Source organism: Pseudorca crassidens, chromosome 7, assembly GCF_039906515.1.
Source record: "Pseudorca crassidens isolate mPseCra1 chromosome 7, mPseCra1.hap1, whole genome shotgun sequence".
Classification (NCBI taxonomy): Eukaryota; Metazoa; Chordata; class Mammalia; order Artiodactyla; family Delphinidae; genus Pseudorca; species Pseudorca crassidens.
Window position 1 is genome coordinate 21,643,764 of NC_090302.1, and position 13,579 is coordinate 21,657,342.

The window sequence follows — 13,579 nt, forward strand, 5'->3', positions numbered from 1 at the left end:
ATTGAGATGTTGGGTTTCTCTTGTGGTTTTGTAATACACCTGGTGCAAGACTACGAGGGGCCCGTGTCCTGTAGTCTGAGAAGCATAGTGAGAGGAGAAGAGGCTGGGGAAATAGATCTTTCTGCTGTTGCCACAGAATATTGATTCTCAAGTCCATAACACAGGAGAACAGTCTGGGTGATTGATCGTGGGATGGATTGACAGCCCTTTCTGTGCGTTGTCTCAATGTATCAACAGATAAAAATGAGTGCCAGTTCGGAGCCACTGTGGTCTGTGGAAACCACACGTCTTGTCACAATACACTTGGAGGATTTTATTGCATTTGCCTAGAAGGATATCGAGCCACAAACAACAACAAGGTGTTCATCCCCAATGACGGCACCTTTTGCACAGGTACTCGGGAAGGGGGCTGCAGTGATGGCAACATGGTGACGGCAGGACGGTGCCTGGTACCTGGGATGTGGAGGAGGGCGAGGGTGGAGACAGGACATAGTGTGATTTAAGGGAGGGACTCTCCTTTGTCTATGAGGGAAATTTGGACTTGGACTGAGTATTAGTTCATATTAGGGAATTATTGTTCACTTTGTTAGAGGGAATAACTGTACTGGGGTATTTAGGATAATATTCTTATTTTGGGAGCTACATGCTGAAGTACCTAGGGGTGTTATTATGAAGTATCTAGTGTTAGTTTATCTGTAAGGTACTTTAAATGGCAAAATGTGAACGATTGTTGAATCTTGAGGGTAGGGGTGGCACTAGGGGAGACTGTAATATTCTTTTTCTTGTTCTGTGTGTTTGAAAAGTTTTATAACAAACAACAAGGGGGGGCTCTCCGAGATGGTATGCCATCTGCAGTTCCCTTGGAGTGACTCTGGTACCTGCCAGCTCTGTGCACATTGCCCACGGGGTGGGCCCTGTGATGCAGCAGCGTGCTGCACCTGTTAGGGATGCGGGCTTGTCTCCTGGAGAAATAAGTTGAGTGAGGAGTGAATACGTCGAGCTTTTAGGATCTCAGTAGCTTTGAAGGTCAGATTTTGGGCATATGTTGGTCAAATACAAGGGGTGGGCAAAACCCTCCTAATTTTCAGTAGCTCCTGTATTATCTGAACTCTATTTATAGCCTGTCATGATAATATAGCTCTTAGGTTTTCTAAGAAAATCTTTGAACAGTAATGAAGAGGAAAGGCAGGAAAAGACTCCTGGTTCTAAGATGGCTTTGCATAGTCTTAATGACTCTCCTTAAAAGCTTTGTGATATTTAAAGGTTTGGGGGAGAAAAAAAGAGAGAGGAGAGCATTTTTTATCTTTGGTTTTGATGCTCAGATTCATTCTCCCTCTTGACCTGTACCAAGGTAAAAATCCCTCAAAGGGAACATTTGATTTATTCTTGGCACGACGAATGAACACATTCCCTCAAAGAAAACATTTTACAATATCTTGTTGTTTTAAGTAGCAAATTACTTGCTACATGATTGCAGAAGTGCAGTGTTGCAGATTTAAATTAGGTGCCTTAAAAAAAAAAAGATACTAATTAAAAAATAAAACAACCTCGGCACTTCCCTGGTGGTCCAGCGGTTAGCACTCTGTGCTCCCAACGCAGGGGGCCCGGTTCGATTCCCGGTCGGGGAACTAGATCCTGCATGCTGCAACTAAGAGCCCATATGCTGCAAGGAAGATCCTGATCAGGGCAACCAAGACCCTGTGTGCTGCAACTAAGACCTGGCGCAGCCAAATAAATAAATATTAAAAAAAACAACACCTTGGTCTTCCCTGGTGGCGCAGTGGTTGAGAGTCTGCCTGCCGATGCAGGGGACACGGGTTCGTGCCCCGATCCGGGAAGATCCCACATGTCGCGGATCGGCTGGGCCCGTGAGCCATGGCCGCTGAGCCTGCGCATCCGGAGCCTGTGCTCCGCAACGGGAGAGGCCACAACAGTGAGAGGCCCGCGTACCGCAAAAAACAAAAACAAAAACAAACAAACAAAAACAACCGTTACAAGATGATGATCTGGTGTTCAGTTCATTCAATATATTTACATTTTTCATGCGCTTTCTATGTGCCAAGGTTATGCTAGTGGGAGGTGACGGCAGACAGCTAACTTCATATCAAGTGTTAGTCATAGGTAAGCAAAGGGCGCTTTCCAGAATCCAGAATCTGTGGGGGCACTTACCTTGGAAGTGGGTGAGAGACTGGAGGACATGATACCTGAAATTGTGTTTTCAAGGCTGTGGGAGTTTGACAGGAAAAACTTTTGTAACTGTATATATCAGTATAGTTTCCCAGAATGCTTTCTGTTTTTAAAAAGGTAGGAAGAAGAAGAAGAAGAAGAAAGAAATATTTTATGATCCAAAGAGATGTCAGCCTAGGAAGAACCAATCTTCCTGGAATAAAATCCTGATCTAGGCTCTGCTTCTGTTTATTCTACTCCTTGTAATTATTTAGTGACCTTCCCCTTCTTAAAAAAAAAAGAAAATTGAGCTATAGTTCACAAACCATAAAATCTACCCTTTTGAAGGGTACAGTTCAGTTGTTTTCAGTATAATTCACAAAGCTGTGCAATAATCTCCACTATCTAGTTTTAGAACATCTCATTAACACCAAAAAGAAGTCCCATATCCATTGGCAGTTATTCCCATGACCTTTTTTTTTTTTTGAGATCCCCATTTACCACTTTGTAAAAGCCGAGTGATGACTTTTCCTGATGACACTGAGTTTCTTCCATAATCACAGTTGCCACAGAAACGTCAGTGTCTTTAGGTGGGGCAGAAGCTTAGCAAGTTTTGGGGTATCAGCAGTTATCCAGTGCTTGCCTGGAACCAGAAGATTGTGAATCCTAGTTGTTGAATTCTGAGACATCCTGTGACCTGGTGTTTATTTTACTCTGCAGGGTTCAAGTCAAGTTCAGGAGCTTGTTGCAGGTAGGCCTCTGGATGTCACTGCGTATAGATGAGGAATGAGTTGCAGGGGTTCTAGTGGTGGAGAACCTGCAGATGTTCTGGCCCCCAGGCTGCCCCCGGAATGACTCCTGGCGATCATGGGAACTTTGCTATGAGCCATGACCCAGAGGAAGAAGCTCTGTGGTACTTGTGGTGTGAGGGCATTCCAGAATGCCAGAGGCCTTGACAAACATGCCGTTGTCCCTCTTTGGTAGTGATGGGGCCATGCCTGAGTTCCTCCTGCAGTTTATCATCTCCCACACTTTACTCTTGCCTCTTCCCTGCCTTTTGAGTTGAGTGGGTCAAGAGTAAGTGGAGACGGACTTCCCTGGTGGTCCAGTGGGTTGGAATACGTGCTCCCAATGCAGGGGGCCCTGGTTCGGTCCCTGATCAGGGAACTAGATCCCACGTGCATGCCGCAACTGAGAAGCCCGCATACCGCAACTAAAGATCCTGCATGCCGCAACGAAGACCCGGTGCAGCCCAAATAAATAAATAAATAAATAAATAGATAAAAGAGTAAGTGGAGAGAGATGAGACTGATGTGAAAATAAGGCTCAGGGCTGTCATCTCTCTACCAGCATGACTCCAGATAGGCATGGCCCTGATGTGTGTGCCAAATAGGCATTGACCCCAGCGTTCAGGGTCTGCTGAAAACTGCAAAATACTCTTTCTGTGCCTTTGAATTCCCCAGCTCTTGGGAATCCATCTTGGCTCTATTGACAACAGCAACGTTCTTTTTCATAAGCTCATTTCCTGCAGTATAAGGGCCTAATGCCATTTCTTCTAGAAAAATGTAACAGCACTTCAGCTTTGGCTGAGAAATGAGAAAAATGGGGGTTGGGTGTGTGTGGGGGAAAGAACCTGGAGGGAGTGAATGCTTTGCTTTGCCATTTGTCATCTCCTGGAACCTGCTGCCCCAAACCTGCATCCCATAGGTCTGCCCATGGTGAAGTAAACACCTTCATGCCTACACGTAAATCACTACCACAACTGAGACCAGTGTAGTCTGTTGGTGTCTCTCGCAGGTCAGGAGCCTTGTTTTCCATGTGAGCCTCTGCCCACAAGCTTCTCAGCTGCCCTGTTGTTTCGGGTCCCGGAGCAGCCTGCTGTGGTCTCAGACACAAATGCTCAGCCCCATCGAGATGCTGCTTGCTCGACGTGGGCTGTGCTCACTAGCCTTGCAGCCATCCTGAGATTTCTCCCAGTGCTGTCTCCAACAGAACTTTGCTGCCCAAATCCCAATCCTTTGTTTTAGCTGGATTTATCCCTAGAGTCATGCTTTACCACTCTGGAAGAAAGAAGAAGCCAGGAAGGATAAACCCAAGGGAAAAATCACACTGGGGACGTGTTGCTCGCTACAGCCCAGAGCAGTGCTCATAGCCATTAGCTCCTTGCCTTACTCCCTGTGGAATCCCCTGCCTCCTGCTTAGGTCTCCAACTGTGGTGGGTGACGGCCTTAGACCCCTGCTACTGCCCCAGTGCCTTGGAAGGAGAGGCCAAAGATTCTCAATCAAAAGGTGGTTAAAACAGAGCTCCATCCCCCCAAATGCCAGAGGCCTTGACTAAGGCACCATTGTCACTCTTGGGGAGTGATGGGGCCGTGCCTGAGCTCCCCCTACAGGTTAACATCTCCCACCCTTTACTCTTGCCTCTTACTCGCTCAAGCCTCAGGATGTAGATAACCCAGGTTCTTTCCAAAGGCCCTGTTGAGTATAGTAAAATATATACACAGGGTTCTTTTTTACTCTATTAATTTAAAGTTTTGGGAGGAGTAATAGGGACAGGAGCTGGGCTTAAGTTTACTTTTGAACAACTGTCTGTAAAGTAGGCTTTCCTAAGCAAACTATCAATATTAGCAAGATTGTGAAGGAGGTGCTTAGCCCTTTAAGTTCAGGCTCTTTGTTCATGGCCAGCGCATCTCTGAGCATGAATATGTTTTTTTTAAAAATATTTATTTATTTATTTTGGCTGCACCAGGTCTTAGTTGCACGGCACGTGGGATCTTTAGCTGGGCATGTGGGATCTAGTTCCCCAACCAGGGATCAAACCTGGGACGTTGGGAGCCCACTGTCTTACCCACTGGACCACCAGGGAAGTCCCCATGAATATGGTTTGAAAATGGTTTTCCACTTATTCAGCTACTGCTTTTGCAAAAGTTATGTGTCAAGAAAGGATGGAGCTGTTACCCTAGGATGAAGCTCTGGAACAGAGTCTGGGTGAATGGGTCATTTACTTCTTTTTTTTTTAAATTGAAGTATAGTTGATTTACAATGTTGTGTTAGTTTCAAGTGTACAGCAAAGTGATTCAGTTATATATATAACTTTATATATATATATTATTTTCCCTTATAGGTTATTACAAAATATTGAGTATAGTTCTCTGTGCTACACAGTAAGTCCTTGCTGGTTATCTATTTTATATGCAGTAGTGTATATATGATAATCCCAAACTCCTAATTTATCCCTCCTCCCCACTTTCCATAGTTTACTTCTGATTATGAGGATCCAAAATTGTTCTTGCCAAAAGGAGACAGAAGAATAAGTCAATATTTCCCCCCAGAGAAGAAATATAGCTTTATCTTGTCCATTTATTTTAAAAAATACTTATGTAGAAAAGTCAAGCAATTATGGACACATATAAAGGAGAAAGAAAAAAAGATTACCTAATATTAACCCAGAGTCAACAATTCTTTTTTTTTTTTTTTTTTGGCTGTGTTGCATCTTCATTGCTGTGCGCAGGCTTTCTCTACTTGTGGCGAGCGGGGGCTACTCTTTGTTTCAGTGCGCGGGCTTCTCATTGCGGTGGCTTCTCTTGTTGCAGAGCACGGGCTTTAGGCACGTTGGCTTCAGTAGTTGCAGCACGTGGGCTCAGTAGTTGTGGCTCGCGGGCTCTAGAGCACAGGCTCAGTAGTTGTGGTGCATGGGCTTTGTTGTTCCATGGCATGTGGGATCTTCCTGGACCAGGGATTGAACCTGTGTCCCCTGCATTGGCAGGCGGATTCTTAAGCACTGAACCACCAGGGAAGTCCCTGAATGGAATTTATTACATGGCTGTACCATGTTACTTAACTCATTTTTTCCCTATTGTGATTGTTTTTCTGTTTTTTGCCATTATAAGTAATGCTCTAATGAACAGTTTTGTACTTACATCCTTACAAGTAATTAGCTCCTTGTTATAAATTCTGGAAAATAATTTCTATGTCAAAGGGATACCTACACATTTTACATTTTGATACATAGTGCCAGACTGTATTCCAGGAAGTTCATACCAATATTCTGTCTCACTAATCATTTCATGAAGGTCTTCATTTCTTCACATCCTTGCCAACACTGGATAATATCAATAAATGATATGAATTTAACAGTTCTGATTTTAAATGGGTGTTTGTGTTCCTCTAATGTGGCTTCTTAAGATGTAGGTTTCTGAGCTGAACTTGGCATTTGAGGAGGGAAGGTGGCCTCTGTCTTAGAGCATTTAGATCTAGTGCAACAAGCCATGTGGCCACTCCCCTGATTCCAGCCAAGAATCCTGTGACAGTGAGTGTATGCATGTGCACGCTCATTGCTCATGGTCAGGGTCAGGGTTATGAAGGAGTGGCTTGTGCTCCAGGAAGAACTGAGTCAGTAGAGAGGCAAGGTCCACTCACTTATTAGCTAACACGTATTGAGGACCAAAGGTCAGCCAGGCACTGTGCTAAGTGCTTTCCACATGTTTTATTTAATCTCTGCAAAAAGACCTACTATAATTAACTTCATTTTACAGAAGTGATTTGGAAAGGTCAAGGAACAGGTATTAGTACAAATAGTAAGTAGCAGAATCAGTTCTCAAACCTGGGTCTGTTTGATGTTCAAATCCATGAAAAGACTTTAAATATAGAACACTAGGGCCCTGGCACGAGGTCAGAGTGTCCTGCTCGGTTTTGCTACTTTCTACCAAGGAGTTGTTCTGGCTGTGGGTAAAATTAAATAATCCTATATATAGAATGGGGCATAGGGAATTTTCTCCCTTGATTAGTTAAGTATGTTAATAAGGTTGCTCAGAACATTTTTTCTTCACAAGCAAACATGTGGTAACCTTGGACACCCCATGGAATCTACCACTACGTGGAGAAGCTGTTCTGATGAATTTAACGTGTTTATCCAGCCAAGATTCTAGAAGTTTATTTACTTATTTTTAAAATTTATTTATTTATTTTATTTATTTTTGGCTGTGTCAGGTCTTAGTTGCGGCAGGCAGGATCTTTGTTGAGGCATTTGGGATCTTTCCTTGCAGTGCTCAGGCTTCTCTCTAGTTGCGGTGTGCAGGTTTTCTCCTCTCTAGTTGTGGCCCGCAGGTTCCATAGCGCGTGGGCTCTGTAGTTTGCAGGACACAGGCTCTCTCGTTGAGGCATATGAGCTCAGTAGTTGTGGCACGTGGGCTTAGTTGCCCCGCGGAACGTGGGATCCTAGTTCCCCGACCAGGGATCGAACCCTCGTCCTCTGCATTGGAAGGTGGATTCTTCACCACTGGACCGCCAGAGAAGTCCCTCTAGAAGTTTAGAAAAGGGCTGGTTTGTGAGCATTAGGAGGTAGCAGGGGATTAAAAGTCAAAATCATACTCATACTCATCATACTCATCTCAGTGATACAGGGTAGATACATCTAGACATCCTTAAGGCAATTGATATCTTTGACAATCTCTGTGGACAAGATAGAGAATTGTTGATTGGATGATGGTACAATTAGACTGTAAAGGGAGAAAGGGTGTGGCATAGTGATTAAGAATAAGGTCCAAGAAGCCAGATGTCTGGCTTCTGATCCTGGCTTTTGCACTGCTTAGCCTGTGTGACTTCAGTCCAGTTTACCATTCTATCCTTCAGTTACTTCATCTATAAAATGGGGATAATAATAGCATCAATCACCCAGAGTTATTGTGAGGATTAAATAAGATGGAAAATAATCAGTAATAAATAATGAAGTGCTTAGAACAGTGCTTGGCATGTACAAGATGACATGCAGGAGTTATTGTTATTAACAATCATTATAATAATTATTGTTATTAGGCTATTGAATGATTGTGCACAAAGCAAACTGATTAATGCCTATAGTGACTCATACAGAGCTAATCAGTATCTAGAAACTCCAGGTCTTTTCCATACCACTGCATCTTTGCCTTATAATACTTGGAGCCCTTATTTTTAGCTGTCTACTGAAAAATTCATTTTTCCCACTCACTGTCTTTGAGGAGTCTGAGGCAGGGGGACAGGCTGGAATATGGCTTCTGTGTTAAAGGTATATACATAAACACATTTTACAAATTCCTCAGTGGAATAAAAAAATCTTGATAAGCTAAAATGATGGATCCAATCTAGGAACACATGTTAGATCCTGCAGTGTTGAAATCATTTCTAAAGTTTGTACTAGATTGAGGTTGATTTTATTTTATATTACTTTTAAGAATCCTTTCTTAACAGTTACCCAAACCTCCATGATTCTGTTATCAACAATTGTGTGTTTTACTGGTTTCATTTCTTACCACTCTTCGTTGTGTTTTATGATGTCTTCCCCTTTCTTGACATTATTTATTCTGATGTTTTTCACTGGCTCGAGTATTTTCTCAAAATCTTTTTCAGAAAGGAAATGTCAGTAGTGTAGTTCTTGAGATCACTCATGTTCTAAAATGTCATTCCTTTGCTTAAATATAGCACGATGTTTTGCTCTCTTTTCCTTAGAACTCTATAAATATTTTTCCAGTGCTATCTAGCATTTAGTGTTTCAAACAAGAAGTCCTGGGTCAGACTGGTTCTCTTTTCCTCATAAATTACCATTCCTTTCTCTCAGGAGGTTTATAGATTTTTCTCTTATTCCATGAAATTCAGAATGACTCATTTTTCAACATTCATGCCTGTCACCTTAAAAGGCTATTTGGATTTGAATACATAAGCCAAGAGATTTTTCTCTTGATATTAATTCTTATACATTTACTCCATTCTCTTCTGTAATTCCTTTTAAATAGATATTGAATATTTTGGGTCTGTCCTCATACCATTTTTTTGTCCCATAGTTTCTATCTTATATAATTAAGATTTCTATGTGCTTTGGAGAATTCCTCAGGTTGAAATTTGTGAATTTATTTTCTAGCAGTGACCAACCTATTATTCAATGCCTCCACTGAGTTTTTATTTTTGGCATTCATATTTTGTTTTTAATTTCTAAGACTTCATTGTTTTCTCAGAACTTCCCCTCTTTTTCATTAATACAGTATCCTCTTAACCTTGTTTGGACTTCACAGTCTCTTCCTATGTCAAGAGTGTCTTGGTTATTTCTTACTGCATAACCCCACTCCTCCCACCCCCTACTACCCCAAATTTAGTGGTTTAAAACAACAATTTATCATTTGTCACAATTCCATGGCTGCGTGGTTTTGTAATGTGTAGACATAGTCAGCTGGTGGCTGGGCGAGGCTGTGCTGTGCTGGCAGGTGAAAGAAGGCCTCTCTCAGGTCTTCCCTGGCAGCCCAGTGGTTAAGACGCTGCGCTTCCACTGCAGGGGGCAAGGATTCGATCCCTGGTCGGGTAATTCAGATCCAGCATGCCGCCCGGTACAGCCAAAAAAAGAAGGCCTCTCTCACACATGGCTCGGGCCTTGATGCTGGCTGTTCACCAGGCCACTTTAGCTCTCCTCCATGTGGCCTCTGTCTTCACATGGCATCTCATCTTTAGGGCCTCTCTCCCAAGCACGGATTTTCTTCAGCATGGACACTGGATTCTAAAAGAGGGAAAGAGGGGGACTTCCCTGATGGTCCAGTGGTTAAGACTTTGCCTTCCGATGCAGGGGGTGCAGGTTCAATCCCTGGTCAGGAAGCTAAGATCCCACATGCCTCAACGGCCAAAAAACCAAAACATAAAACAGAAGCGATATTGCAACAAATTCAATAAAGATTTTAAAAGTGGTCCACATAAAAAAAAAAAAAAAAAAATCTTAAAAATAAATAAATAAATGAGGGAAAGAGGAAGCTACCAGCCATCTTCTCAGGCTGGGTCCAGAGCAGGCACTGTATCACTTCTGCCGAGTTCTATTGGCTAAAGCAAGTCTCAAGACCAGCTCAAGGGGAGGGGAAATGGTTTGCATTCCTGATGGGAGGAGAAGCATGCAAGAAAGGAAGGAGAGGAATTGTTGACAGCTATCTCTGGAGCTGATCTCCCACAGAGTTCCCAAAGTTTGCTGCACTAAAGATGTAGGTTGATCAGAATTGGTAACTTGGGTCTCCTCCAGCAACTGAATGAATTACTGGTTCCCAGACGACAATCAGGAAGCGATGAGGTGTTCCTTGGTCCAAAAGCAAAAAACAAACAAACCAATATAAAGAATGTAGTGAATTTTAATAAAATCACACTAAACAATTTAAAAGGATTCTGAGATTATATTCTTCCTTTTGGGGGGGGGTTGTTAAAATATTCTTTTTTTAAATGAAATCATAGTGCTAGTTTAAGGAAAAAAAAAGTCTTTACTGGCAAAATAGAATATTGGCCACCTTATATCAGTCCTTCCAAAATGACTGCTCTTTGAAATCCCAGAGTCTGGGAACAACCAGGCTTTCTTCAGTCACGATGCCCCCCTGTCCTCTGCCCCCCGATGGTTCTTGCAAATGTCCTGGAAAAAGTCCTCTTTTACTTAGTACTTTTCTTTCTCTAAATGAAATTGGTGTGTGTGTGGCTCTGATGGAGTTTCCAAAGTTTTAAATTTTGTTCACTAAGCCAGCTCTGGAGGGAAAAGACTGCTAACTGGCAGAGAGATTTCTTTTTCAGCCTCTGAATTATTGTGTGGTTTTTACTCCTGGACCTGCTACCACCGGCAATCTTCAGTCAAGGGGAAAAGTCGGCTAAGGAGCATGTCTTTTCCTTCTTGAAGGCTGTTTTAAGCCCTTCTAATCTTGGTAAAATTAGCGAGACCCTCCTGAGTTATCTTCTTTACTTCTTGCTGCGTCGTCCTATGCTCATGAGCTGGAAAGCATTTTTCACTCTGGTCTAAATCGTTTTGTATCAGGAGTTCTGCTTCAGATATTTTAGTACGAGATTGAGGCTATCCTTATTTTATAGTAATTGAGTTTTTTTAGCATACTTTTTTGGGTTCATTTTCTTGGGTTATTTGTTTTGTTGATACTTGTTGGTTTTTATAAATTTTCAGAACACACTGACATATTTATTGAGCACCTCTTTGTGCCTATGATGTGTAGGATACAGGAGAAGAACTCTTAAGGAGTAAAATAAAATTCATGATACAATTACAAGCGAATGCATTCACTTATAAGTGTAGATTGGGAATGTGAGAAGTGGCTGTCACAATGTCCCCCCACTTTTTTTCTTTTTTCTGTTTTTCTGTCCCTTCTTATATTTGGGATGGGTCTCAAGACATAGATGAGTGTGAGGTTTCCGGCCGGTGCAGGCATGGAGGACGGTGCGTGAACACTCGTGGGAGCTTTGAATGCTACTGTATGGATGGATACTTGCCAAAGGGTGGGCCTGAGCCTTTCCATCCAACCAGAGATGCCACGTCGTGCACAGGTGGGTTTCTGTCAAAGAATGCAGCATCCGAAGGTGAGAGTCTGTTGGTGGTGACTTTCTCCTGCTCTGAGCCTATGTCTGTGGGTCTGTGTTGGGGATGTGTGTTGGATCTGTTCCTTTGTAACCTATGAAATAAAATAACAGTCAAGATAGAAGGGGCTATATTAAAAAAGCTAAAATTAGTATGCTTCGGGGATTTTGAGTTGTTAATAGATATTCAGATGTTAACCATTATGTTAGATAGTAAACAGAGCTGATCTGATAAGAGCCACCATCTCAAAAGTGACCAGGGAAGTTATAAAAGCCTATATATCTTAAGGTATTGTGCAATTCACATGTTTTACTTTGCTGGGCTAGGCTTCTCCTCTTTAGTTAGTATCAATTAGTGAGGGTTGATTGCCAAATCCATTCAGTTTTGTGCATGTATAAATGCTATTACCTGTGGAAGGCCAGAAGAATGAATAGAGACACTCACTGGAAACATGCCCAGAAGTCATGTGGAAATGAACCAGCCTATTTAAAATATGGCTCGGGTGTGTATAGGTGAGGGGAGAGGGCATGAGGTAGAGGTGGAGAGAGATTATGAATTTTGAAAATTCGCATTCATATAGCAATGAGTTTGACGTTAATTTGTTTTCAGAAATAGACTGTGGCACCCCTCCTGAGGTCCCAGATGGCTATATCATAGGAAATTATACCTCTAGGCTTGGCAGCCAGATTCGTTATGCTTGCAAAGAAGGATTCTTCAGTGGCCCAGAAGATACAGTTTCAAGCTGCACAGCCTTGGGCACATGGGAATCCCCAAAATTAAATTGCCAAGGTGAGTTTTCCAAAGGTCCAGCTTCCCAGCTTATACCATCTTGAGATTGTTTTCATATTTCTCTCTAAATCTCTCTTCGGGGTACTGAATGAATTAAATAAATCCAGTAAATTCCTATTGTTTCTAATAAGTTTTCAGTTGATTCTCTTGATATTTATAGGAATAATATTTTATCATCTGCAAATAATGATAATTCCATGTTTTGTTTTTCTATGTTTATAAAAGTTATATTTTTCTCTTGACTGACCACTTAGCTTGTGTTTTCAGAACAAAAAATTAAGTAGTAGTATTAACTTTGAATATTCTTTTCTTATTCCTGACTTTCATGGGAGTGTTTCATTATTCATTCATGATCTTGGCTTTTTGATGTTACATACATCTATTTATAGTCTTATGTACACGGAGAGAGTGCTGTGAGCCAAGTGCTGTTCTAAGCATATATATATATATATAGACTCATTCAATTACAATATCCCTATGAGTGTGTGCTATTGTTATCACATTTTACAGATGGGAAAACTGAGGCATGGAGAAGTTAAATAATTTGTTTGAGGTTATCCAACTAGTAATAGAGCTGAAATTTGAACTTAGAATTCTAGTTTCTGGGATTGTGTGCTTAATCACTCCTGTATACTGCTTCCATTTTTGTGATGATGTTGGCTTTTGGTTTGTTTCTACTTTTGGCTTTCTCTCTCTTCGTCAGTTCACCAGTTTTTGACTATATGTACATAATATTGAGGAAGACTTCATCTATTCCCATTTTATTGGGATTTAAAAAAAAATCAGAAATGAGTTGTTTTATCACGTCTTTTAGGCATGTATTAAGGTGATCATATATATTTTTTCTCCTTTTAACCAGTTATATGCTGACTTATATTTCCTGATCAATACTAGTTGCTGGAATGGATTCTTCTGGGTCTTTGGTGTTTTTTTTCTTTTAATCAGCATTATATTTGCTAAATTTTACTTAGAAGTCTTGCATTGATATTCATAAGTCAGATTGGTCTATTTTCCTTTTCTATGCCATCTTTGTTGGTTTGGGTATTAATGTTATTCTAAATTTTGAGGAAAGAATGTAAAAACATTTCCTTCTTTCTCTATTCTCTGGAATACTATAAATAGGATTTTTAAAGATTTCACCTAGAAAACCATCTGGATGTGGCACTTAGGGAGAGGCAGTCCTTGGGATAGTTAAAAAAATTAATACTTACTGGTCCTGTTTAAGTTTCCTATTCTTGTTGATATCCATTTTGGTAATTTACATATTCTAAGAAAAAT

The 13,579-nt window shown here is 41.4% G+C and overlaps 1 protein-coding gene across 4 annotated transcripts in view; it reads left to right on the forward strand.

Moving 5' to 3' along the window:
* SUSD1 (sushi domain containing 1) overlaps nucleotides 1–13,579 on the forward strand; it is a 128,715-nt gene that overhangs the window by 14,493 nt on the left and 100,643 nt on the right. For all 4 annotated transcript variants that reach the window (XM_067743659.1, XM_067743656.1, XM_067743655.1 and 1 more), the window contains exons 3-5: nucleotides 238–393; nucleotides 11,329–11,481; nucleotides 12,122–12,301. In XM_067743659.1, the coding sequence (XP_067599760.1) occupies nucleotides 238–393; nucleotides 11,329–11,481; nucleotides 12,122–12,301 (489 nt within the window). The remainder of the gene's footprint in view (nucleotides 1–237; nucleotides 394–11,328; nucleotides 11,482–12,121; nucleotides 12,302–13,579) is intronic.